We start from the raw sequence: 27,974 nt of genomic DNA, 5'->3' as shown, positions 1-27,974 counted from the left end.
GACAGAAGCGACGAATGGTAAGAACAGTCAGTCAACCCACAGACCAGCATCAAGGACCTACAACATCATCTTGCTGCAGATGGAGTCACTGTGCATCATTCAACCATTTGGCACACTTTACACAAGGAAGTGCTGTATGCAGAGGAAGCCTTTTCTCCCCCCACAGCGCAAACAGCCATTTGAGGTATGCTAAAGCACATTTGGACAAGCCAGCTTCATTTTGGAATAAGGTGCTGTGGACTGATGAAACTAAAATTGAGTTATTTGGGCATAACAAAGGGCGTTATGCATTGAGGAAAAAAGAACACAGCATTCCAAGAAAAATACCTGCTACCTACAGTAAAATATGGTGGTGGTTCCATCATGCTGTGGGGCTGTGTGGCCAGTGCAGGGACAGGCAATGTTTTCAAAGTTGGTCCCTCAACTTTGAAAACATTGCCTGTCCCTGCACTGGCCACACAGCCCCACAGCATGATGGAACCACCACCATATTTTACTGTAGGTAGCAGGTATTTTTCTTGGAATGCTGTGTTCTTTTTTCCTCAATGCATAACGCCCTTTGTTATGCCCAAATAACTCAATTTTAGTTTCATCAGTCCACAGCACCTTATTGCACGCAGTACCAGCGGATTCTGGAGACCAGTGTCCAGGAATCAGTGACAAAGCTGAAGCTGCGCTGGACCTTTCAATAAGACAACAACCCAAAACACTGCTCAAAATCCACTAAGGCATTTATGCAGAGGCACAAGTACAACATTCTGGAATGGCCATCTCAGTCCCCAGACCTGAATATAATTGAAAAAGGTGTGAGTTAAAGAGAGCTGTCTATGTTAGGAAGCCTGTTATCAAACCTGAATAAACTAGAGAGGTTTTGTAAAAAGGAATGGTCCAAAATACCTTCAACCAGAATCCAGACTCTCATTGGGACCTACAGGAAGCATTTAGAGGTTGTAATTTCTGCAAAAGGAGGATCTACTAAATATTTCATTTCTTTTATGTTGTGCCCAAATGTATGCACAGGCCTAATTTTGTTTAATAATTGCATACTTTCTGTAAATCCAATAAACTTCATTTCACTTCTCAAATATCACTGTGTGTGTCTCCTATATGATATATTTTACTGACGGTTTTTATCGTAACAACCAATGATTTTTACAGGAAAATCATGATGATTAACCAGGTTGACCAAGCGTTCGCATTCCACTGTATATGTGCCATGCAATTCAATGTATTCTATTATACTTAAAGCGTATTTCTGGATAACACAAAACCGCGTGCATCCAGTTGCAATGAAAAGTGATTAAGTGATTAAATGATGTGTGTGGTGTATTTGACAGGCTGCGCGTTGCATTGTGCAGCACACACAGTATAAATGTGAACCAAGGACACTCTGCTTTCCAGCTGTTTTGAAATAGAATACTTATATAGTTTCAGGTCAGAACAGGTCCTATTTTTCTTGGCAAGCAATGAGACAGCATTTATGGATATATTTTGAGTGATAGATGCATGTGTTGGTTTTTGTTTGCAGTTCAAACTATTATATAGCAACTTAACTAATTTGCCTACTTTATTTTAGTGAGATTTAAATTCAGGTGGATATTTTATTTAAAAAAATGAAAAACGTTATTACGGTTTAAAACAGGTGCAGTACTAAATCGCAAAACTTGTTTTTGACAAAAAGGCCTAATAATGTACTAAACATGATTAGCACTGGTATATGTTATATATAGTATAGCTTTCTGCAGCACACACCAGAATCCCTATATTACATGAATAGCAGCTTTTGTAGGCCATGCAGGCACATTGTACTGCTTTGATTTGATTTTCATTAGGGCTCATTCGCACTACGTGAGTTGCAGTGAGTTTTGACTCACTGCACACAGTGTATGTATTACATGGTAACATGAAAGTCCATAGACTTTCATTTTATCATTCACACTACAACCGTGAGTTTCTGTACTGTGCATTTTAACTTGTCGGGAGAGATTAAAAATCATGGAAATGTGTGAAAATTCACAACAACTCACAAACCTATTCATGAGTTTTTAGTCATGCTTTTTAATGCATTTAATGCATTTAAACTCGCTAACTAGTGTGAATGAGCCCTAACATGCTAAAGCAAACCTTTAAGATAAATAGGTCTAATCTAAATAATGAAGTAACAGATATGTAGCTCAGTATGTTTTCATTGTTCATTTTATCCAAAGCTGATACTTAATGCCTGGGGTTTTGCTTGCGGGGTATGCTGTTTTGCATGTAATATCATCACTATACACTTCAGCAGCACACTACAAAACAATCGATGTAACACCCAACACCACCAACATAAACTGGTAAAGATGAGCTAGCACCAGAACACAACATAAGATATATATATATATATATATATATATATATATATATATATATATATATATATATATATATATATATTTGGTACTTATCCGTTATCCGGGCGCATCCGGCAGGTGGCGCTGTTGTAGCGAATTTCGATGCGCTGTTGTATCTAATTCCATTCATAGTTACTATGGTAACAGGTGGCCGCAGGTGGCGCTAATTACATTGTTGATGCGCAACGTAACGATACAGTGTGTTAATGGCAACGAATATACATTGTATTTGAAGTGGCCGGAATTAAAATGAAGGCGGCAATGTAACACATGAAGCCGCCGCCTTCGTCTGTTCTTCTTCTCCCCCTTTGCCCTCTCGCTTCTATACAACACTGCCAGCTGGGGGGGGGGGGGGGGGGGGGGACACGCGTCCCCCCCCCCCCACAGTCGTTCGTCGCAAGGAAACAAGCAGGCTTCCCTGCCGCGACGAACGACTCTGGGGGGACACGCATGTCCCCGCAGGCTGGCAGCATTGTATACAAGCGAGAGGGCAAAGGGGGAGAAGAAGAACAACAGACGAAGGCGGCGGCTTCATGTGTTACATTGCCGCCGCCTTCATTTTAATTCCGGCCACTTCAAATACAATGTATATTCGTTGCCATTAACACACTGTATCGTTACGTTGCGTATCAACAATGTAATTAGCGCCACCTGCGGCGCTTCCATTCACACAGTACTACGTTCAGTAACTATGAATGGAATTAGATACAACAGCGCATCGAAATTCGCTACAACAGCGCCACCTGCCGGATGCGCCCGGCTAACGGATAAGTACCATATATATATTATAATATTTTATGTTTTAAGAAAAATATACAATATCTAGTCCTGTATACAAACATACATATAGATAGGGAACAGTCCTTAAAAGAGTAACTCCGACCAAGAATTGAACTTAAGTTTATCCCAATCAGTAGCTGATACCCCCTTTTACATGAGAAATCTATTCCTTTTCACAAACAGACAATCAGGGGGCGCTGTATGGATGATAGTGAGGTGAAATCCCTCCCACCAAGAAATTCTGAGTACGTACTCTTGGCAGTTTCCTGTCTGTGAACCTTGCTGCATTGTGAGAAATAGCTGTTTACAGCTGTTTCCAACTGACAAAACAGCAAGCAGCAGCTATATCACCTGCCAACAGTAAAAATGTCACCATGTAATAAATGTCAGAATGTAAATCAGGGATTTAAAAGATTTTACAATGGGCAAACACTGACTAAATTGACCATTACTCCTCCGCACCTCTTCATGACTTCACTGATACGCTGCAATGCTGCCTCTTTGAATCTGATAAGTATTATCTGATTGTTTTACTGCCATATTGTCTGCTGCTTTTAAGAAGTTCGACGATTAAAGTGTTGAAGTTTTTAGACTACAAGAGAGTTGCTCTTGATCCCTTTATCTTCAAAGTGGATTGTATACTATTTGTATCTGTTTCTAACCGGAAGTTGCACCGCTTGGTCAAGTTTACAAGTCAGTGTTGGACAGTCTATTGGTGTGCACTCACTTTTGCTCTTTTGGATTAAGGTCTGTAGAGACACATCACTAGCCCACAGGCTAGCAACACATATTGCTGTGGATGGGGGATGAGGGATGACAGTGTGGCGCACAAGTAGGAGAGTGGGAAGGAGGAGAAATTGGAAAAGAGGCGGGAAGGAGGGAGAGAAAGGGTGTCTTTCTTCTTTCTATCTTGTATTCTTGTCTCTTGACCTCTTCATCACTATTATTACATCCTCCAACCCCCTTTATTTCTTTGTATTCCAATTTCCCTCTCTCCCATTTTTTTCCATGCCCCTTCCCCATGTTCCTCCCTTTTTCATTCCTATTTTTGCCTATTCCCTTCCCTGCTTCTCCATTCTCTTTCCTCTCTTCTCCCCTCTTTCCTTTTCTATTCTCTCTCTCTCTCTCTCTCTCTCTGTCTCTTCCTCTTCACACCCTTTCACATCCCCTATTCTTAATTCTAACCACATGCTTCTTCACCTCCATTTTTGTTCCCCCGTGGATCTTTATATTTCCCACAATCCCTGAGCCTTTTCCCTTACCTTTCTTGACTTTCCCCTTTCTTTCGATCCCTCCCCCCTCCTTTCTTCCTTCCTGTCAACACCATGCACCGTTGCAAATCCCAAGGAAGAAGGAAAAGAAAATGGAGGTTTTATATTGAGCGGTTGAAACCTATTGTAATGTGAATGCATGTGTTTTTGTATGTCAAAGGACAACTGAAGTGAGAGGTATATGAGGTCTGCCATATTTCCTTTTAAGCAACAGTTGCCTGGCAACCCTGCTGGTCTATCTGATTGCAGTAGTGTCTGAATAACACCAGAAACAAGCAGGCAGCTAATCTTGTCAGATCTGACAATATTGTCAGAAACACCTGATCAGCTGCTTGTTAATGGTCTATGGCTAAAAGTATTACGGTAGCCATACACTGGTCGATTTGCCGTCAGATTCGACCAACAGATAGATCCCTCTCTGATCGAATCTAATCAGAGAGGGATCGTATGGCTGCCTTTACTGCAAACAACAGATTGTGAATCGATTTCAGCCTGAAACCGATTCACCATCTGCTGAGCTGCCGCTGTCGCCCCCCCGGGCCCCCGCATACATTACCTGAAGCCTGGTCCCGGGCATCTTCTCCGCATCGGCTCCCGGGAGGGCATCTTCTCCAGTGACAGCGGAAGTTCAAATAGAGCGCCCTCTATTTGTACTTCCGCTGTCACTGCAGTGATACAGGAAGTTATGCTGGATGCCGGGATGCGGAAGCTGATGCGGAGAAGATGCCAGCCGGGAGGTGATGCGGAGAAGATGCCGGGAGCCAGCTTCAGGTAATGTATACCTGCGTCGGTCGTACGCCGCTAGCGATGCGCTTCTTACCCGCGGCGATCGACGGTAATTTTCCGCACGGCCAGATCGATGGGACCGATCTATTTCGGGCCGAAATAGATCGAAAATTAGCGTGTTGCGTGAACTATTTGACAGCAGATTCGATCCCAGTGATCGAATCTGCTGTCGATCGGCGGGTAATCGGCCTAGTGTATGGCCAGCTTTAGAGATAAAGCAGGATAGCCAAGCAATATGCATTTCATAAAAGGAAATACATATGGAATCCTCCATGTACCTCTCACTTCAGTTGTCCTTTAAGTACTTTATTTGGAAATACTTTTCCTTTGTCTATAAAGTTATTTTTTTTTCATGTCATACGGTCTGTCATTTTCTAATCTAATGCCAATATATTGTTACTTTACGATCTATTCTTTCCCCTAAAGGGGCGCTATGGCGAATTACTGTTTAAATTAATGCAGCATAAAATTAAACCAGCATCCAAAAGAAGCTGCAATAAAAAAGCTTTAGTTTAAAAAAAATAAACAGAGCTGCTTGCTCCGTCACGTTAGCTTTCAGTATCCCCTCATTTGCATCCTAAGCGTCGGACTAAACAGACCAGTACATTACTTATGGGGAACATCTGGTATGACTGTTTATTTTTTTCAGATCTAACCTTCCTGTCATCTGGTTGTTTTGGTTTCTCCGCACTCACGAGCCTAGCCGCCCGCTACAAACAGTTGTAAAGCTGCGTTTCCTCACAGCGTAGACTGAAGCTATGAAGGACCCCTACACTCTGATAGGCAATAAATCATCCACCTTATCTCGGCTGTCTATCCGTCCCCCCCTCTGTGTCAGGTGGCTGATTTATTGCCTGTCAGAGTGCAGGGGTCCTTCATGGCTTCAGTCTACGCTGTGAGGAAACGCAGCTTTACAACTGTTTGCAGCGGGCGGCTAGGCTCCTGAGTGCGGAGAAACCAAAACAACCAGATGACAGGAAAGTTAGATCTGAAAAAAATAAACAGTCATACCAGATGTTCCCCATAAGTAATGTACTGGTCTGTTTAGTCCGACGCTTAGGATGCAAATGAGGGGATACTGAAAGCTAAAGTGATGGAGCAAGCAGCTCTGTTTATTTTTTTTAAACTAAAGTTTTTTTATTGCAGCTTCTTTTGGATGCTGGCTTAATTTTATGCTGCCTTAATTTAAACAGTAATTCGCCATAGTGCCCCTTTAAGTACCAGCTGTCTCTGCCCCCTTAAGGACCAGTGACCGCTGGTACAGAAACAGCGGAATCCCGATGGATAACGATGAATCGCCGCACTTACCCGTCGCAACCACCGCCGCACGTCGGGAACCTGGGCCACCCACTCTGCTGTCTCTATGGCTGCAGAGTTCCTGTGAGCCGGTCAGGAGCCACTTTCATTGACTCCTGACCCTGTCTTTCAGTGTAAGTCAATGGGAGTTGCTTACATTGAAAGACAGGGCCAGGAGCCAATGAAATCAGCTCCTGATCCGCTCACAGGGCTCTGCCGTCATAGAGACAGGCAGAGCAAGTGAGCTGTGGCGACAGATGGCGGGAATTAAGCGGCAGGAGCGACGGAAACGATGGATGTGCGCAGCGGCGGCTAATTGAAATCTACACCCTGCCAGCCAGGTCACCACCAAAACAGGGCGTAGATTTCAATTAGCTTGGTCCTAAAGTAGTTAAAAGCCCTTCATCATCTTTGTATTCATCTTCTAATTACAGCAATCCTGAGGTATTTTATAGAATCAGGCATAATATAATCAATAAAAAAAGGATTTAAAAGTTAGTTTTCAGTAAGTATAAAATGCTAATCTTGCGTATTAAGGGGTAAAAACAAGTGGCACCAGTCATATTTAACAGTGCATGTTTTGAATCGCACAGCTGCTGTGCTGGAACTCATTTAAAACGATTGTGTTTTAATGAAGCAGCTGTGTCAAATAAAACGTATCAGTTTGTGGAACTTCTGCTGTCTGGCCTTGAAGCTAGTTCCCTCTTTATGCTATCTGCTGTGACTCTAGGGGAAGTACTGAATGTATACATAGTATATGTTTACTCATGTGTATGTGATGAGGGAAGATGTGGGAGAGGACTGCTTTCCATTTACTTTTTCACTTTTCACTGAATATGGAATGGCAGTTTTAAGTTAAAAGACCCAATTTGCATGCTGGCTCTGGTTCAGTAACTAACACCAAGGACTTGTTCACACTATACACCTTCCCTTGCTCATTTCGGCAACACATATGGGGTGCGATCCGGAAGAATATCAGAAGTGCATAGACTGCAGTGTCTGATGTTCACACTAAATGTGCTGCACAGCAGTGCATTGGGATGTCCCACTGTTGCACACATCTGCGTCAAAACACAGCACTGACTGCAGTGAATAGGATCAGCAGCGCAACACACGGCAACACAGAAAGCGTGCAATCTAGTACGTTGCATCCCGAATGCACGGCCATCTGCGTTTTGAATGTGTGAACAAGACCTTATGGAGCACGAAATGCATACATTTTGTCCTCCTTTAACTCGGGCACTTTCAGCCTGTGTTGTGCGCTTTGCTGATTGTCTGCGATCAACAAAGCGCTGTAACACATGTAACCTTTAGGATTACTCACACTGCGGTGATTGTGAGTTCCACCAATTTCAAATGTGCTGCATGCAGCCTTTTTTAGGTTATTGCATTGTGATTCTCATTCACTGGAAGTGAGAATGCAGTCAGGTTAGGAAATAGTAAATTATTGGTAAAATTTACTGATATTTTACGATTGTAATTACAAAGCCATCATCAATGAAAGATGACCTCTTAAGTGGCACAAACACCCTCCTCTCCTAAAGTGGACGCCTCTATTGCTAAGTCCTTCGCTAGGCCCTGCATCTTCCTGTTGCCTCTGTCTTTTAGAAAGACTGAGCATGGATTTCCTTTCCTGTAATTGGTTACTTTCCATGATGTGTAATTGTAAATGGACGTTTGGACAGTATCCACATCTTTACACGCCCTGTATCTCCCGCATGCGTAAGAGCATTTGTATGCACCGTGTGAGGAGATTTATTTAAACAGTGTCACGCTATGGTGGTTGTGTTATATTTTTGTTGTTTGAGCTGGAATTAAAACTTTATTACCTAACTACGGAGGAGAATCCGCCATTACTTTTGCTGGAGGGTACAATTGGTTATTCATGTGCTAGATCCAACTGTTGTCTGAGGTCAGCACAGTTAGGGAAAAGAGGCGCCCACATTTGATAAAACAAAGTTAAAACCAACAAGAACAACAATAACCAACAACCAAAAAAAGTCTTGTGACAGACAAATATTACATTTTATTAGCATGGGCTAATAAAATTCTCACCCCCACACACACCACTGCAGGATATCGATCATTGAGGAGGCCTGTAATTTTCATTAAGTAGAGAGACCACTTCGAGTCCCACTTGGGACACCCTGAGTGGAGTCAGCTTTATTGTCTCCACCTGCTTCTTGTGGTCTGTTGCCCCACTGCAACCAACCTTTGTGAGTAGTGCATAATTCTATATAATTTTCTGCACTGTGAAGTGCCGTCCAATGAGTTCTGAAGCATTTGGCTGAATATGAGTAGATAATATTGCCGAAACACTTCTGAATTCGTCCTGCTGCTTTTGTCAGCAGTCACATCATCAATAAATACAAGAGAACCAGTTCAATTGACAGCTGTGTCCACATGCCCACGCCATGACACTACCACCACTATGCTTCAGTGATGAGGTGGTGTGCTTAGGATCATGAACAGTTCTTTTCCTTCTCCATACTCTTCTCTTTCCATCACTCTGGTACAAGTTGATCTTGGTCTCATCTGTCTGTAGGATGTTGTTACAGAATTGTGAAGGCTTTTTAGATATTGTTTGGCAAATTCTAATCTGGCCTTCCTGTTTTTGAGGCTCACCAATGGTTTACATCTTGTGGTGAACCCTCTGTATTCACTCTGGTGAAGTCTTCTTTTGATTGCTGACTTTGACAAAAGCAGCAGGATGAATTCAGATGTGTTTCAGGCAATATTATCTGCTCATATTCAGCCAATTGCTTCAGAACTCATTGGATAGCGCTTCGCAGTGCAGATGGACAATGACCCAAAGCATACGACAAAGCAACCAAAGAGTTTTTGAAGGGAAAGAAGTGGAATGGTATGCAATGGCCAAGACAATCACCTGACCTGAATCCGACTTGCTGAAGATAAAATTGAAGGGTAAATGCCCCAAGAACAAGTAGGAACTGAAGACAGTTGCAGTAGACGCCTGGCAGAGCATCACCAGGGATGAAGCCCAGAGTCTGGTGATGTCTCTGCATTCCAGACTTCAGGCTGTAATTGACTACAAAGGATTTACAACCAAGTACTAAAAAGTTACGTTTGATTTTTGATTATTATTCTGTTCCCTTACTTTTGGTCCTTTAACAAGTGGGAGGCACAAATGCAAACTGTTGTGATTCCATTGTGGTTGTGGATAGAGCCAAAAATGTTAGAATTGTTGATATCCTAATATTTATGGGCCTAATTGTATATGAATATGTTACACAAAACACAAGAGGGAGGAGGAGGAAGTGGAAGTTGACCTCTACCAGTCTTGGTTCACTTTCAGGGGAAGAGGGGGAACCATGTCTACATGAAAGCTGACTTAGTGAATGCATTTTTTACTCTTTATGGAACAATTACAAACGTGTGATATGAATCTGTTTTATAGCGACTAGCTAATTGTTTCTTTGTGTTTCTCTTCTACAGCTATTTGACGCAAATGATCTCTACAGTGGTGAGAACTTTGCTAAAATCTTGAGCACTCTTTGTGCCATAAGCAGAGCTACTGAAGGTAAAACCTGACTTTTCGTGTATAAACACCCTAAACCTCCACCTCTGTATTGCCAGACTTGGAAATGTAGCTTATATGGGCCACTAAAGTGGTACTCCAAACCACTGTTAGAACTTCTTCTGTAATGCCAATTCATCTGAAAGATGTTCATGTAAAAAAAAATGTGCTCCTAAGGACCCTTTTACACTTAATGCGTTGGCATGCAATGAATTTTTTTTTTCATAGCAGTGCATTGTGAAAAAGCATCAGTTTTTCAGCCTATGGTGTAAAAAGAGGCCTTAGGGAAACATGGACACTGGACTGCACATCAGTTGTCCTTTCAGTTACAGCTGACAGCAACTGATTAAATGTAAAAGGACCATGAGGGATGAACTTTGAGAAGTATCTTTACATCAAGATATGACATCTACTGTTAAACGCATACCACATTCCTTGTAGCCACTATCACTTGAAGAGATTTTAATTTACTCAATTACAGGGTCAGAAAAGGGATTGAAGTCTTTTTGGTAGGGAGACGAGCAGAAATAAAAAGCACTTTGTATCCTGGGACTGAGAAATTGTGAAAATAAAACACACAGTATGAACACAGACGTGAGTAAAAAACAAGTTTTATACTAATGCTGGGCACACACTATTCAATTTCCTGTCTGATGGATGGGTAATCTGACAGGAAGTTGTCGTGTGTACATGTCCAAATTGCTCCTGATCGATAAAGTGATTCATTTTCAGTTAAAATGGCAAAATCGATCCCTTTAGAAATCAGAAACAGGTCGGATATAGTCGTCCGATTTGTCAGTCGGACGGGCAATTGAATCGTGTGTATCTAGTGTCAACTCACTCAAAACTCGCATCAAGTTTTTTCTGTTTACTTGCACTTCTTATAAATAATCATGAGTTCTGCTTTAAATGGCCAGCATTCTGAATAACTGTGCACTGTATTTATACTGGATACTGTATGATTTCCTATGTGGTTATGGGGCCGTTCTGCTCTTTCTTAAATAGCACCAGTATGCCAGCTTACCCACATTCCCTCCAGCCTGCTTCTCATCCCTTCTCTCTCCTCCCTTCTCCCTCCCTTTCTCTTCGCTTCTGCTTTTTACTTCATTCTCTCTCCAGTCTGTCACTTTCACACTTATGCAAAGGCAACAAATGGAACCCTATGGTGTTTCCATCTAGAGCGTGTTTCTTACCTATGGTAGCCATACAGCTTTTTGCTGCACCATTGCTTTGACCGACATAACCCTTGCTGTAAGTATGAGTACATCGTCTTATTCTTTTCTTTTGCCATGTTGCTTCCGCATTGTGTTTTATCATCTTTGTGACCGGCAATGGAGTTGATTTACTAAAGCTAGACAAATGTGGACACTCTTACTCATACAGAAAACCTGGATTGGATTCTTTAAAAAAATTTTTGCTAGTAGATCGAAAATGTTTGCAGCCTTCACCTGGGTTATATCAAATGTTAACCATGTACAGCAACTCTGCCTGCGTCATATTAAATGTTAACCATGTACAGCACCCACGGTGAGAAATTTATTTTAAATTACAATAAATCAAGGCTGACCTGAGTTTATTAAGGAAAAGGTATTGCAGTGAGTGTGTTGATGCTTCTACAATAGCACTGACACTTATTTACTAATGTTTCAGCAACCCTCACTATGGTTTGCTATGACCCAGGCAAGAGTTAAAGATATTTTCTCCTGTGTTCTGCAATGATAGTAAATGAAGCTCATTGTATGTTAGTCTTGTTTCAATATACTCTAATGTAAGAAAACCTGACGTGTGTTGTAGAGGCTACCATTGCAGATTCTCTATTTGCTTGGCTGTTGCGTTGAAACTTTGGCTATGATACCACCTCTGTCACTGATTCAGAGTGATTAATGCAGGTCAATTGTTTAGACTTTACTGGATGCAAGTCAAACTTTAGAAGAACAGCTAAGGCAATAGGTGGTGGTAATTTTTATTAATGATGGAAGCTTCCATGTTCCACACAATACAGAATACCTGAAAGTACTGTTGAAGTGGACCTGCACTCTTGCACAGGAGACAAGGATAACACAGAGAAATACACCCTATGTGTTTTATAGAGAACAGCCTGTCTAATTCTCCCTTCGCAAATAAAGAGCTAGTGTAATTTGAGCTGTCTGCCAAATTCTGAGCTAATATGTAAACCTAGGAGGTTAACCCTTTCTGTTCTCCCTGGATACCAGCAAATAACCACGCCGCAAAATCTCAGTATGAGTTCTATAAGCTGTAACAAGCAAATTGTTTTCTTTAAAGGTTATTATATTTTTGCTTATCTTTTAGAGCAGAGAGGAAGCTCTGAGTTCAGGTCCGCTTTAACTACTACAGCCCGTGGGTTGTTTTCACCTTATGAAAAAGCAAAAATAGTCCAACACTCCCAACTTGATAGCAAGCCCTGTTTTTTCTATAACCACTGACATGTACTGACAGTTGTTTCAGGGCAATACAATATACTCCTTTATCAAGGCAATATCATCAGTGTCATGACATTGATTATATTGCCTTGATAAAGGTGTATACTGTATTGCCTCCAAACAATTGTCAGCAATGTGGAAGCAATGTGCTGAACTTTAAATACCCTTTTTATGAGTTTAATGTGCTTGGAACTACAGTACTACTGACTTTCTCTACTCTCTGGAGTAGATAGATAGATTTATCAGGTGTTGCTATGTGGAAGCCAACACTAGAAGAACAGTAGTTGCCAAACTGTTTCCCAGCATCCCTGCATTACAGTAGAAACTATGGCCCATATGCAATTCACTTTGTCTCCTGAGATTTCTCCTAGGAGATATTTTTTTTAGTTATTTTAATATAATCTTTCAGAACTCTGCAATTGAAAAAGTACCAAAAAGTTGGCGAAAAAGTACTGCCAAAATTATTCTGGGTATCTTCTTGCTTGCTGGTGGCTTAAAGAGAAACTGAAGCAAACAAAAATTGCTATTTTTACCTAGTTCACTTCAGTACTCTCAGTAGATGTAAACCACCGCATCCCCGAGCCAACACAAGGGCTTTAGACCCCCCAAATCCCCGGGGGGCAATCCGGGCAGAGCTTCCTGAAAGAGGCAGAGCTTTCTGCTGTAGCTCTGCCTCTACTGATGTCAATCGCCGCTAATCGCCGCCTCTCCCTGCCCCTCTCAGTCTTCCTTCACAGAGAGGCGGAGATCCGCACGGCGATTGACGTCAGTAGAGGCAGAGCTACAGCTCAAAGCTCTGCCCCACCCGGGCAGCAAAATCCACGACCAAGTAAGTCGTGGATGTTTGCCCCGGGATTTGGAGGGTATAAACCACTCATTTTGGCTCGGGATGTGGCAGTTTAAATCTACTGAAACTACTGAAGCAGACTAGAAGGTAAAAATAGCAATTTTTGCTCGCTTCAGAGTCTCTTTAAAAGGCATCTTATTGACCAGATATGAATATATCACCTAGGAGAAAACCCAAGAGAAAATGTGAATTGCTTTTGCAAGTGAACTTTTTAGGAAGCAGGTGAGGAGTAGGGATGATCAAAGAGATGCAAATACTTCTGAGTTTATGCAAATTTGTATGCAAATATATGCAACTTGAAACTGGACCAATCAATTGAAACCTGGGTGAGACTTGATTGGTCCATTTTCAAGTTGCATATATTTGCATACAAATTTACATTACATTTACATAAACTCTGACATATTTGCATCTCTTTGATCATCCCTAGTGATGAGACGTTGTAAGACCTTAAGGGCTCTTTTCCAGGAGCAGTTGATAGGCAGCGAAAAGACTATCAAATTCTCACAGCTGCTTTCTGCTGCCTGGCAACTGCTTGCTGCTGTTTGGTAACTGCTCACTGAGCACACAGTACAGCTAGAGCAGGATTATCCACCAGGCAACCTAGGCAGGTGCTTGGGGCCTAGTGGGTGTCAAGAGGCTCATCTGCCACCTTCTTTGACCACTTTTCACTTCCGCTTACCAAAAGGACCACAAGGGGGACCCAATTCTACTACCTTGCGTAGGGCCCCATTACATCTCAATCCATTTTTGAGTACAGCCCACTGTGGAAAATGGGCCTACATTTGCTAGCAGAAACAACAAAGTTGAGAGGTCCTATAATGGATCGGTGTACAGCTGCAAGCAAGCATAGCTTCAAAATGAGATTTTAAAGGTCCCGTTCACACACACACACTGGATTGCAATGCATACCGAGCATGTTGAGAAGCGTGCATTATTTCATAGGCTGGTCAGTTTCTATGGTCCCTGCATGAAATGCGCTGCAGATGACACATTAGGATAGCCCAATTTATTGCAACATAGGGATGGGAACATTCCCATAGAGTTGGATGATCAGGGCATTTCCGTGTGCTGGCATGTTGTGTTATTGCGCAGTGCACATAATGGGGATGAGGCCTAACATAAAAAGCTCAGTACTAAAGGTAATACATAGAATTAACACTGATTAACATGATTGCTTTCACCATTTGCATTGTTCAGTTTTGGGCTGTTCAAAGTAAGGCTGGGTGCACACATAGCAGAAATGCTAGCGTTGCGGAAAATGCTGCGTTTGTGCCGCTAATGGAAGTCTATGGGCTGCAGGAAAAAACTCATATTAAAATGCATATGTGTTTACAAACCTGCATTTTTTAAAACTCTGGTTTTGTTGTATAATAATCATGCATGCATCAAAAACGCACATAATGAAAGTCAATCGGAACGCAGTGGTATGCATTTTCCATGTATTTTTTCCTAAAAATATTTTTTTCCGCTGTGATTCCGCTTCCTGTTGTCTTCCAAGTGATTTGCATATATGGAAATATAAAAACGCTTGGAAAACGCATATGCGTTTTTGTGTATGCGAACCACAAATGCATGCAAAACGCACCTCAAACACAATAAAAACACGCACAACATTAACATAAATCATGACATAAAACGCAGCCTTTCACGCTATGTCATATGTGAACCCAGCCTAAGGGTTTAAAAACTTAAAAAAATTGCCATTTATGAACAGCTTGTATGTTTCCTTGACAGAACAGACTCCGAAGAGGCCATGTTCTCGATCCCTCTCGCAGCCGCATAGCTTTTCAAGCACAATGCAGACAAATCCTCAGGGAACAGACACTTCATCAAGAGTTGTGAGGAGACAGTCAAAACCTGTGGTATGTTACTCTCTGTAAGCCTTAAGCTTTTCATGTAAAATAAAGTGGAATTCTAGCTAGAGGTAGCTTAGACTTCCAGCTCCTTGTCCAGAGAGCAGTGCAGTATTGTATATGCAACTGTCCAAAATACCTTGAGAAGTACCTCTTATATATCCAGCAGTATTGTCTTTCAGAAGGTGTTGGGCATAAGCTAGGGCAGTCACCACAGTAAGCATTTCAACTTTCGAGACAGACTATGCATTGGTGGACGTAGAAGTATTCTGGCACCCAAGTTTCAGCACCAACTACTTCCCAAACATCATTCTGGAAAACCAGGGAAAGATGAGTAGAACTGAGGTGGATGTGCAGTGAGGAGGTCTCTGGAGGTTGCTGGAACTTAAGGCCCGGTTCACATTAGTGTTCCCTGTCCGAATTTTCCTGATCTGATCTGGACCGTATGCTGTACAAACGGAGTGTACGTTCCGCATAGCAATGCAAAGTCAATGCGGACGTTCACACGTGTCCGTTCCGTACAGTACGGAGCCGGATCCGGACTCCGGACACTTTTCCAACATGCGCTATTTTTTGGGTCCGGATCTCCGGCCCACGCACCCGGACCGGAGCCGGACCTGAGCCTGACAGCACCATCCGGAACACAGAAACCAATGGGGAATGGAAGGCACAGAACACACTGCCTACAAAAACCTGACGTTCTACCCCACTTCCTATGCGTATCCAAGCGGCCATTTCGGATGGGGACACATGGGCAAAGCATGTCTGGAGTGGAGCAGCAGTAACAGACGTGCTGGAGCTGTTTGGCAGAATGACGGAGGTGGAGGTGAGGCCTACAGCGGAGGAACCTGATTCTACAGGTGCACCTTCTGCTGACCCCAACATTTTTCTATTTAAATTTCACTATTTTTTGCCCACGGATCCGGATGGCAGCCTGATGCATGCCTGATAGAAACGGTCTGGATCGGAACCGTACTGTTCTGATCAGGATCCGGTCCTGATCCGATCAGGATCCGGTCCGTTTACTTGCCAAAACGCAAGTGTGAACGGGGCCTAAGCTTCAATTCAAAGAGCTGTTCGATTAAAAAAATCAGGTTGTTAAAATACCACATTCGGTATTTTAGACATTTTTTTCCATTATACATAAAGATTTTCACAGGTGCGGTAGAAGTTTGGTAATTTACCGAAAAAATGGCTTCAATTCACAAAGATTTGTTCGTTAAACAGTAGAACAGCTGTAGAGGAGGTCTATGTTCTGTTGAAGACAATGATATTCTCCCACTTCTGTGCAGTGACAGCATTACAATAGTAAGAGACATCCTTGGCATCGCTTTAGATCTACACGTCCCCTTCTAGTCCCTCTGAATCTGTTCATCAGTCTTTCTTGCAAAAATGTTGGACCCAGCACTCAAAATGGAGACCAGCGTGCTATAGCTGATTAGAGCTTGTTATACAAATGTGTTGAAGGGCAAAACAAAAGTTGATATGCATACACATAAACCACAAGTTCATATAAGATATCCCATGTGCACCATCGATTGGTAAATGTCCCATCAACATTTTTTAGTTATTCCATATACATGGCACAGGGCTTGATGAAATACAGTTCCAATTTTCTTTCTTTCCTCCACCATTGAGATGACATTTTTCCTTATTATTTCCCTATTTGTCTATGTTCTTTGATGTGAAAAGTTACTCTGTATTTGTACTTAACCACTTCCCAACCGCCGCATGTACAAATGGCGGCCGGGTAGTGGATCCCGCAAGGACCGCCGCATGTACAATTGGCGGCGGTCCTTGTACGGGCATGGGCAGAGCGATCGCGTCATTCGTGACGCGAACCTCCGCCGGGGACTGGCTCCGCCCCCTCACGCTGTAACCCGCCGGCCGTTCGGAAGCGCCGGCGGGTTACTAGCACCCGGGTCGCCGCATACAAAGTGTATAATACACTTTGTAATGTATACAAAGTGTATTATACAGGCTGCCTCCTGCCCTGGTGGTCCCAGTGTCCGAGGGACCACCAGGGCAGGCTGCAGCCACCCTAGTCTACACCCAAGCACACTGATTTCCCCCCCTGCCCCCTGATCGCCCACAGCACCCCTCAGACCCCCCCCCCCTGCCCACCCCCCAGACCACTGTTTGCACCCAATCACCCCCCTAATCACCCATCAATCACTCCCTGTCACTATCTGTAAACGCTATTTTTTTATTCCCTAAACTGCCCCCTGCTCCCTCCTGATCACCCCCCACCCCTCAGATTCTCCCCAGACCCCCCCCTGTGTACTGTATGCATCTATCCCCCTGATCACCTGTCAATCACCCATCAATCACCCCCTGCCACCCATCAATCAGCCCCTAACCTGCCCCTTGCGGGCAATCTGATCACCCACCCACACCAATAGATCGCCCGCAGATCCGACGTCAGATCACCTCCCAAGTGCAGTGTTTACATCTGTTCTCTACCCTACACACCCACTAATTACCCATCAATCACCCCCTATCACCACCTGTCACTGTTACCTATCAGATCAGACCCTAATCTGCCCCTTGCGGGCACCCAATCACCCGCCTACACGCTCAGATTGCCCTCAGACTCCCCCCTTATCAATTCCAATTCACCAGTGCATTATTTACATCTGTTCTTCCCTGTAATAACCCACTGATCACCTGTCAATCACCCGTCAATCACCCATCAATCACCCCCTGTCACTGCCACCCATCAATCACCCACCCACACCAATAGATCGCCCGCAGATCCGACGTCAGATCACCTCTCAAATGCATTGTTTACATCTGTTCTCTACCCTAAACACCCACTAATTACCCATCAATCACCCCCTGTCACTGCTACCCATCAGATTAGACCCCTATCTGCCCCTAGGGCACTCAATCACCCGCCCATACCCTCAGAACGCCCTCAGACCCCAGCCCTGATCACCTCGCCAGTGCATTGCTTGCATCTATTCCCCCCTCTAATCACACCTTGAGACACCCATCAATCACCTCCTGTCACCCCCTAGCACACCTACCCATCAGATCAGGCTCTAATTTGCCCCGTGTGGGCTCCTGATCACTCGGCCAAACCCTCAGATCCCCCTCAGACCACTTCCGATCACTTCCCCAGTGCATTGAATGCATCTATTTTCCCCTCTAACCACCCCGAGACACCCATCAATCACCTCCTGTCACCCCCTTAGCACTCCTATCCATCAGATCAGGCCCAATACAACCTGTCATCTAAAAGGCCACCCTGCTTATGACCGGTTCCACAAAATTCGCCCCCTCATAGACCACCTGTCATCAAAATTTGCAGATGCTTATACCCCTGAACAGTCATTTTGAGACATTTGGTTTCCAGACTACTCACGGTTTTGGGCCCGTAAAATGCCAGGGCGGTATAGGAACCCCACAAGTGACCCCATTTTAGAAAAAAGACACCCCAAGGTATTCTGTTAGGTGTATGACGAGTTCATAGATTTTTTTTGTCAAAAGTTAGCGGAAATTGATTTTTATTGTTTTTTTTTTCACAAAGTGTCATTTTTCACTAATTTGTGACAAAAAATAAAATCTTCTATGAACTCGCCATACACCTAACGGAATACCTTGGGGTGTCCTCTTTCTAAAATGGGGTCACTTGTGGGGTTCCTATACTGCCCTGGCATTTTAGGGGCCCTAAACCGTGAGGAGTAGTCTAGAAAACAAATGCCTCAAAATGACCTGTGAATAGGACGTTGGGCCCCTTAGGACCTAACCTGCAAAAAAGTGTCACATGTGGTATCGCCGTACTCAGGAGAAGTAGTATAATGTGTTTTGGGGTGTATTTTTACACATACCCATGCTGGGTGGGAGAAATATCTCTGTAAATGACAATTGTTTGATTTTTTTTTACACACAATTGTCCATTTACAGAGATATTTCTCCCACCCAGCATGGGTATGTGTAAAAATACACCCCAAAACACATTATACTACTTCTCCTGAGTACGGCGATACCACATGTGACACTTTTTTGCAGGTTAGGTCCTAAGGGGCTCAACGTCCTATTCACAGGTCATTTTGAGGCATTTGTTTTCTAGACTACTCCTCACGGTTTAGGGCCCCTAAAATGCCAGGGCGGTATAGGAACCCCACAAGTGACCCCATTTTAGAAAAGACACCCCAAGGTATTCTGTTAGGTGTATGACGAGTTCATAGATTTTATTTTTTGTCAAAAGTTAGCGGAAATTGATTTTTATTGTTTTTTTTTCCACAAAGTGTCATTTTTCACTAACTTGTGACAAAAAATAAAATCTTCTATGAACTCACCATACACCTAACGGAATACCTTGGGGTGTCTAAAGTCCTAAAGGACTTTGGGCCCCTTAGCGCAGTTAGGGTGCAAAAAAGTGCCACACGTGGTATCGCCGTACTCAGGAGAAGTAGTATAATGTGTTTTGGGGTGTATTTTTACACATACCCATGCTGAGTGGGAGAAATATCTCTGTAAATGGAAAATTGTGTGTAAAAAAAAAAAAATCAAACCATTGTCATTTACAGAGATCTTTCTCCCACCCAGCATGAGTATGTGTAAAAATACACCCAAAAACACATTCTACTACTTCTCCTGAGTACGGTGGCACTTTTTTGCAGCCTAACTGTGCTAAGGGGCCCAAAGTCCAATGAACACCTTTAGACTTTACAGGGGTGCTTACAAATTAGCACCCCCAAAATGCCAGGACAGTAAACACCCCACAAATGACCCCATTTTGGAAAGTAGACACTTCAAGGTATTCAGAGAGGGGCATGGTGAGTCCGTGGCAGATTTCATTTTTTTTTGTCACAAGTTAGCAGAAATGGAAACTTTTTTTTTTCTAGTCACAAAGTGTCATTTTCCGCTAACTTGTGACGAAAAATAATATCTTCTATGAACTCACTATGCCTCTCAGTGAATACTTTGGGATGTCTTCTTTCCAAAATGGGGTCATTTGGGGGGTATTTATACTATCCTGGAATTCTAGCCCCTCATGAAACATGACAGGTGGTCAGAAAAGTCATAGATGCTACAAAATGGGAAAATTCACTTTTTGCACCATAGTTTGTAAACTCTATAACTTTTACCCAAACCAATATAGGCTGAATGGGTTTTTTTTTATCAAAAACATGTTTGTCCACATTTTTTGTGCTGCATGTATACAGAAATTTTACTTTATTTGAAAAATGTCAGCACAGAAAGTTAAAAAAAATCATTTTTTTGCCAAAATTCATGTCTTTTTTGATGAATATAATAAAAAGTAAAAATCGCAGCAGCAATCAAATAGCACCAAAAGAAAGCTTTATTAGTGACAAGAAAAGGAGCCAAAATTCATTTAGGTGGTAGGTTGTATGAGCGAGCAATAAACCGTGAAAGCTGCAGTGGTCTGAATGGAAAAAAGGCAGGGGCGTAGCAATAGGGGGTTCAGAGGTAGCGACCGCATCGGGGCCCTTGGGCCAGAGGGGCCCCGAAGGGCCCTCCCACAACCACAGTATTGGTCCTGTGCTCATAATAATCACTTCTATAGATACTTTGAATAGTGGTAATCATTAACAAACTGTTCCCCATCCCCTTCTTGCACCTCTGACACTGTAGTTGCCATTGGTAGGTTTTGGTGCGCCGTATCAATTGTTATGTATAGAGTGCTTGGGGGGCCCCATTGTAAAACTTGCATCGGGGCCCACAGCTCCTTAGCTACGCCACTGAAAAAAGGGTCTGGCCCTTAAGAGGGGTAAAGCCCGCAGTCCTCAAGTGGTTAAGGGGAGTGACCATTGTGAGCATATCTTTATCTTTTTAGGATATTAAGGCATTCTCACTTATCCACGGTTTATGCGTACAATTTTACAGTTTTCTGCATTCAAATCTATGCATCACACTTGTTTTAAATCCTTTTGCATACGTTTTTACACGTTGCTCACACGTTGTTATGCTTACGGTTTTACACGTCACGTGACGTTTATACGCGTATACGTCAGTTTTCCATCAGGTCCGTTTTTTCTGTTGGACGTGGTCTTAGGGCTGGAACCCACAGGAGCGCTTTTGGCAGCGTTTTGGCAGCACTGCGATACGCTAGCAGTTTGCCAAAACGCTGGGCTAATGTTAATGGATGGGGCAACTTCCACAGGAGCGTTTGCGTTTCCCAGAAACGCAAACGCAGGACCTGCAGCATTTTGGGAGCGTTAGCGCTTCAATGTAAAGTATTGAAACACTAGCAGAAACGCTCAGCAAAACCTAAACTGAGCGGTTTTGCTAGCGTTTTGCGGTTCAGCACACTGTAAACAAAATGAAAAATAATTCACAGGACCAATCAGGATAAAAACGCAAAACGCAAAACGCTAGGCACCCGCTGGGGAAAAAAATACAATGTTGCAAAACACGACCAAAAACGCGCATGAATCCGCTTGCAAACCGCTCAGACAAAACGCTAGCGGTTGCGTTTTGCGTTTGCGGTTTTCAGTGGGTTCCAGGCCTAAGAGCCATTTTTGGCTGTGGGAGCCAGTGTGTACCTATCGTAACAGCCTGTGCTTTCAAATTAGCTTATCTGCCATGGCAATCAGGTGACACAAGATTAAGATAAAATTGCAACTTGTGATTAGACACAAATGGGGGTGCATTTCTCTGTTTCCCTTCTGTTCTGTACAAGAGTTCAGCTCGACTTTAAACTATTTATTTATCAAATCACTCAGCTGTACAGTATAGGTTGCCGCCCTCCACTTGGTAAAAGGGAACAGTCCACAACATGTGATGAGACTGATCTGATAAACAAATAATTAAGCTACCGGAGTGCCTGCTGAGTTTTTCTATGAAATTTCTGAGCAGAAGTTTCTGCTCTAATCTGTTTTAGAAGAGTGCATTGAAAATGTTATGCCTGGTACACACCATACAATTTCCTGTCAGATAGATGGGTCGAATTGGTTATTTCCAACAGGTCTGATCTGATTTCCAATCGTTTTTCTGATTGATTTTGTATAGAAGTGATTGGAAAATCGATCAGAAAAACGATCGGAAATCAGATTGGACCTGTCAGAAATAGTTGATTCAACTTTACTGTCTGTCAGGAAATTGCTTGGTGTATACCAGGTATTACACTCTGGCAATCGCCTGTTCACTATTTTAAAGGACAATTGAAGTGAGAGGGACGTGGAAGCTGCCATATTTATTTTCTTATAAGCAATGAAAATTGCCTGACAGTTCTGCTCATCCTCTGCCTCCACTACTTTTAGGCATGCAGATTTACATGTTTGACTGGGTTTGCCACATGCTTGTTTCAAGTGTGTGGTTTAGAGACCATTGGGGCCAGAGAGATCAGCAGGATGCCAGGCAACGGTCGTCGTTTTAAAGGAAATAAATATGCCTCCATATCCCCCTCACTAAGTGTTGGTTCACACTTATTTAATTTAAATGTATCCGTGACTCAGCTTTTTGGCCCGGATCAAAACCGGAGCCACGGATACCAATGTATAAAATAGCATCCGTCTTAACTCACAGTAAAAAAACGCATCCGCAGGATCCATTTTGAAAGACTGAACGGTGAGTCCGGATTTGCAGGTTTTTCACGGACCTCGGATACATGGAGGGGTAGTGAAAGGCTACACAAAAATGGAACTCCCTCTACACAGAGAACTTTTGCATACAAACAAAGACAAAAAACGATTGCCTGCTTCTCCCCTCAACATCATCTCTTATCCAATAGAAACACATTTGAAGAAAGGACATACGTTTAAATGGACTGGAAACGTATGCTAAAAAAAGGATAACCTTTTGAAAAACTGAGCCAAAACTGATCCGATCTGCAACTGGACAAGCGTGGACTGAGCCTAAAGGTGTCCTTTAAAGGGAACCCGAGGTGAGAATAATATGGAGGCTGCCATATTTATTTCCTTTTAAGCAATACCAGTTGCCTGAAAGTCCTCCTGATCCTCTGCCTCTAATACTTTCAACCATAGACCCTGAACAAGCATACAGCAGGTCGGGGGTTTCTGACAATATTGTCAAAACTGACAAGATTAGCTGCATGCTTGTTATTGGTGTAATTCAGTTCACTACTGCAGCCAAATAGATCAGCAGGACTGCCAGGCAACTAGTATTGTTTAAAAGGAAATAAATATGGCAGCCTCTATATCACTCTCACCTTGGGTTCACTTTAAAGGGAACCCAAGGTGAGACACATACAGAGACTGACATATTTATTTCCTTTTAAACAATACCAGTTTCCTGGCTGTCCTGTTGATTATCTGCCTCTAATACTTTTAGTAAAAGACCCTGAACAAGCATGCAAACCAGATGTTTCTGACAAGATTAGCTGCATGCTTGTTTCAGGTGTGCGATTCAGACCCTACTGACCAGAAGGATCAGCATGACAGCCAGGCAACTGGTATTGTTTAAAAGGAAATGAATATGGCAGCCCCCCATATCACTCTCGCCTCTGATTCCTTTTAATGAATCTGTGCTAAAAATATGTTTAACGCCTCCAATCCCCAGCTACTAATTGCTCCCTTCACAGAACAAAACAAGTTGTTTAGCAGTAGCCAATCAGTGCGTCCATGCAGCAATCATTCCTAAAATGGGATAGTCACCAAGGATTGTACTGAGATAAACTGAGCATCTGTGCAGCACTTCAGTGTCTGGAACGGTAGCGATTAGCATAGGTGTTTTTGAGCGGTAATCACTTAATGTTCACTGTACTTTTTGGTGACTTTCGAGCGATCGCGATTTGCGTTTCTTTAACATTAGAGTGGCGATTGCTCAAAATTTTTCCAAAAAACGCAGCATGCACCACATGTGCGTTTGGCGCTAATTGCGAATCGTCGGCGATCCGGGCAGTGAGATCACTGCCATATATTTTTAGTTGCACTAGTGCGTTAAAAAAAAACACTAGCGATAGCCAAGTGTGAATGGGCCCTTAGATGGAAAAGCACTGTGGATATTGTGCTTACAGCAAAAGCCATAAAGCAGAGGTAGGTGGCAGATTCTGCAGTGCTTGCCAGCTAGGTGAGACGGTACCGTGCAGAGAGATTGAGTGGAAGAAGGTTTGTTTAGGTTTGCTTTACATCTTAATATGTTTTTTTAAGTGTTATTGGTCTGCTATTTCTATAATGCATCTTTTTTTGATATCTTACAGGACATGACCAGTAATGGCAGCACTCAGTTACTTGTCAAAGCAAAGTTCAATTTCAAGCAGCAGAATGAAGACGAGCTGTCGTTTTGTAAAGGTGACACCATCAATGTCACCCGAATGGAAGAGGGCGGTTGGTGGGAAGGATCACTTAATGGCAAGATGGGCTGGTTTCCCAGTAACTATGTGAAAGAGTTCAAGTCCAATGGTAAGACTGCAGAATTATTAAAAGTCTACATAGTCAGGATATCCAAAAGGAAAGTTTTCACCACGCAGTGGCTTCACCATTTCTTTTAGTCTTTGAGCTGATGAAGCCAGTTGATGATAAAGCCAGTTGATTGCACAATTTCCCTGCACTAAATCATTTCCCTGCATCTAAAATCATATACAAGGAGATAGAATAATTAGAATCTAGTGAAATTGTCATTAGTCTGAACTTTCTGCTTCCACATGGCATGTCTTTAAACTGGAAACTGTACTAAGAGGCATATGGAGGTGCATTCATGTGCATAGTAGAATATTGGTAATAATACATTACTGATATTCAAACTATTGGCTTCCATGGCCTATAACTCACACTCATCCCCCCTCCCCCATTTACTCCAACCCCACCCCCACCCACCTATGTCTCACACTAACCCCCTACCCCACACACAGTTACTATATGTCTTACACTAAAATCCCTACTTAGGTCTCTTACACTAACCTCCCACCTACGTTTCACACTAATGCTCCCATCTATGCCTATCATGAACTTCCCTTACTTATGCCTAACACTAACTTATATATCCGAGCAACGCGGCCAATCACTCTCCAATGCCGCTCCACATTACCTACTTCCTTCGTGTAGTTCTTCGATCTACCGTACTGGCCTCACACTGTCCCCGTAGTGATCCCCGCCAGTAAACAGGTTGTAATACAGTCGGCGCGTACGCCCGGACGAGCGCTTCAACTCACGTTCCAGCTAGTTCTTCCTGGTGTGACGTCACTCGCTCTCGCGATAGTTCTAAGTCACTTGCGTTACAGTCGTTCTCACGGAGGGAGGAAGTGGATTGGTTATGCGTTCCACCTTGATTCCAGAGTCCTTCCTGATTCTTCCAAAGTCCTGTACGCAATGAGTTTTATGCAAGATGATGAACGGTGATTCCAGATTACAATCTAGGTACTTTTAAAAGTCTTTGGGGCGCCCCTCCAGACCTCAGATTGACATGTTTCGACAAATCCTATTGTCTTCATCAGAATCAGAATCAAGGTGGAACGCATAACCAATCCACTTCCTCCCTCCGTGAGAACGACTGTAACGCAAGTGACTTAGAACTATCGCGAGAGCGAGTGACGTCACACCAGGAAGAACTAGCTGGAACGTGAGTTGAAGCGCTCGTCCGGGCGTACGCGCCGACTGTATTACAACCTGTTTACTGGCGGGGATCACTACGGGGACAGTGTGAGGCCAGTACGGTAGATCGAAGAACTACACGAAGGAAGTAGGTAATGTGGAGCGGCATTGGAGGGATTATTACCCACAAGTCTAGATATTAATTATCCACTTGCCTGAAGTATACTGGCTATAGTGGTCTCTGACCCTTCATATATACAGCTCAAGTATATTCCTCCAGGAAAAGTGACAGTGCACCTGTATGTGACCATCCTATACAGGATCATTTTATGCAAGTTCTATTTGCAACTGTCTACATATATGCGCAATACGTATACATATATATATATATATTTTTTATGAGAATATTTTATTGCTGACATTTTTTCTTCAGAGCACCGCACAGCTCCCATGTATGTATGTGTTGTGTGGTTTGGATGTGGGAAGGAGTTTTGAAGTATCAGTATCTTTGGAAGAATAACCTTTTCATATGTATGTTGAAAAATTACATTGACTATTAGACAATAAAGTCCAACTCTAAGATTTTATTACCTGCGCTCTTTTACTTTTTTAAGGTATAATTGTGTCAGAAATTTGGCAGTGGGGTTAAGGGGCCCATCACTGCAATAAAGGAAGCAGCAGGTGGAAGGATTGTTCTTGTACAATATTAATAGAAGGAACAAGCAGCGCCATCTAGAATAACATAATTGGCCAATCACTCTCTCTACCTGTGCCTCAACTGAACCAGTGTGTGACTGTATAATAGCCAAACCCTGGTGCCTGTTAATGAATGATTGCCAGTATCTGGAGTTTGACTATGTAAGGACTCATTTCCATAGGCAGTTGAACTGTGTGCTCAGCAAACAGTTACCAAGCAGCAGCGAGCAATCACCAGGCAGCAGCAAGCAGTTGTGAGGGTTTGAGAGGCATTTCACTGTCGATAAACTGCTTGTGGAAAAGAGGCCTTATAGCTGACCCTAGAGCTGATTACACAGTCTCGCCACCTGCTGCTCTGGTAGCTGGAATGTGGTTATAAAATATACTCTCAGTCAATGCAACCGTAGCCTAAAATTTACATTGCCGTTTATGGCAGCGCTTTATTTAATGTTTGGGCTTGGTGCCCAAATTAGCTACCTCGTACGGAGGTTAACATTTTTATTTCTTTTTAAAGGGGAACTGAAGAGAGAGGTATATGGAGGCTGTCATGTTTATTTCCTTTTAGACAACACCAGTTGCCTGGCAGCCCTGCTGATCCTCTGCCTCTAATACTATTAGCCATAGCCCCTGAAGAAGCATGCAGCAGATCAGGTGTTTCAGTGGTTCAGACTTATAAGTCTGATCTGACAAGACTAGCTGCATGCTTGTTTCTGGTTTTCATCAGATACTACTGCAGAGAAATAGACCAGCAGGGCTGCCAGGCAACTGGTATTGATTAAAAGGAAATAAACATGACAGCCTCCATATACCTCTCTCTTCAGTTCCCCTTTAAGAATGCTACTTGCCTGGTTATAAGCCTTCCGCTTCTTATGACTGGCCCAGAAATACAAATGCAGACAAATGATATTTAGTCTAATAAAATCTAGTCAAACTTCAAACATATGATCTGAATGCTTGTTTAGGGTATATGTCTAAAGGTGTCCATACACTTGTCAATTTTTTTATGACCTATTCCATAATTTGATGGAATCTGCTATAAATCAATGCAGCAAATAATTCCTGATTGATTTTTGGGCAGAATTGGTTGACTGCACCTGATGAAAGTTTAATCTCGATTGGCGGTGGGTTGGGAGCACGTCGCTAGCAGCGTTGGAAGCAGAGAAGCTTACTCTCAACTGTCCACCGGGCATGTCTTCTCTCCACCGGCAGGCTTTCCTTCCTGTCTCTTCTCTCCTAACTGCCCGTGTCACATTACAAATTGTAGAGGCCAGACTCTAGAGGCCTCTAGTGATCACATAAGGTACATGCCTCAGTGCCTGTAGTGTTTGGCCTCTGTGTTTATCACGTGACACAGAGACAAACATGAGAAGGAAGAGATGAGGAGACCCTGGCTGTATAAATAAGATGCGCTAGTGGACAGGTTATTCACTAACTACAGACCTCAGGTCCCAGCAGGCAGTGCGCACAGATTTTCATTAGATTTCATGCTTAAATCAATTGAAAATCTGATTGTAGTGTGTGGAAGGATTCAAACAGATAGATCCCTTTCTGATGATGATCTGTTGGCCATGTCGACCAGTGTATGGCCAGATTAAAAGGGACAGAGGATTAGC

The 27,974-nt window shown here is 42.9% G+C and overlaps 1 protein-coding gene across 1 annotated transcript in view; it reads left to right on the top strand.

The window, feature by feature from the left end:
* Window positions 1-27,974, top strand: part of ARHGEF6 (Rac/Cdc42 guanine nucleotide exchange factor 6) — a 183,988-nt gene that overhangs the window by 55,932 nt on the left and 100,082 nt on the right. The window contains 3 exon segments of the mRNA XM_068247903.1: window positions 9,980-10,064; window positions 15,087-15,214; window positions 24,336-24,537. Coding sequence (XP_068104004.1) covers window positions 9,980-10,064; window positions 15,087-15,214; window positions 24,336-24,537 — 415 coding nt within the window.

The sequence above is a fragment of the Hyperolius riggenbachi genome, chromosome 8, assembly GCF_040937935.1.
Source record: "Hyperolius riggenbachi isolate aHypRig1 chromosome 8, aHypRig1.pri, whole genome shotgun sequence".
NCBI lineage: Eukaryota > Metazoa > Chordata > Amphibia > Anura > Hyperoliidae > Hyperolius > Hyperolius riggenbachi.
Note: the sequence above shows the minus strand (reverse complement) of the source record. Positions and strands in the feature narration are given on the sequence as shown.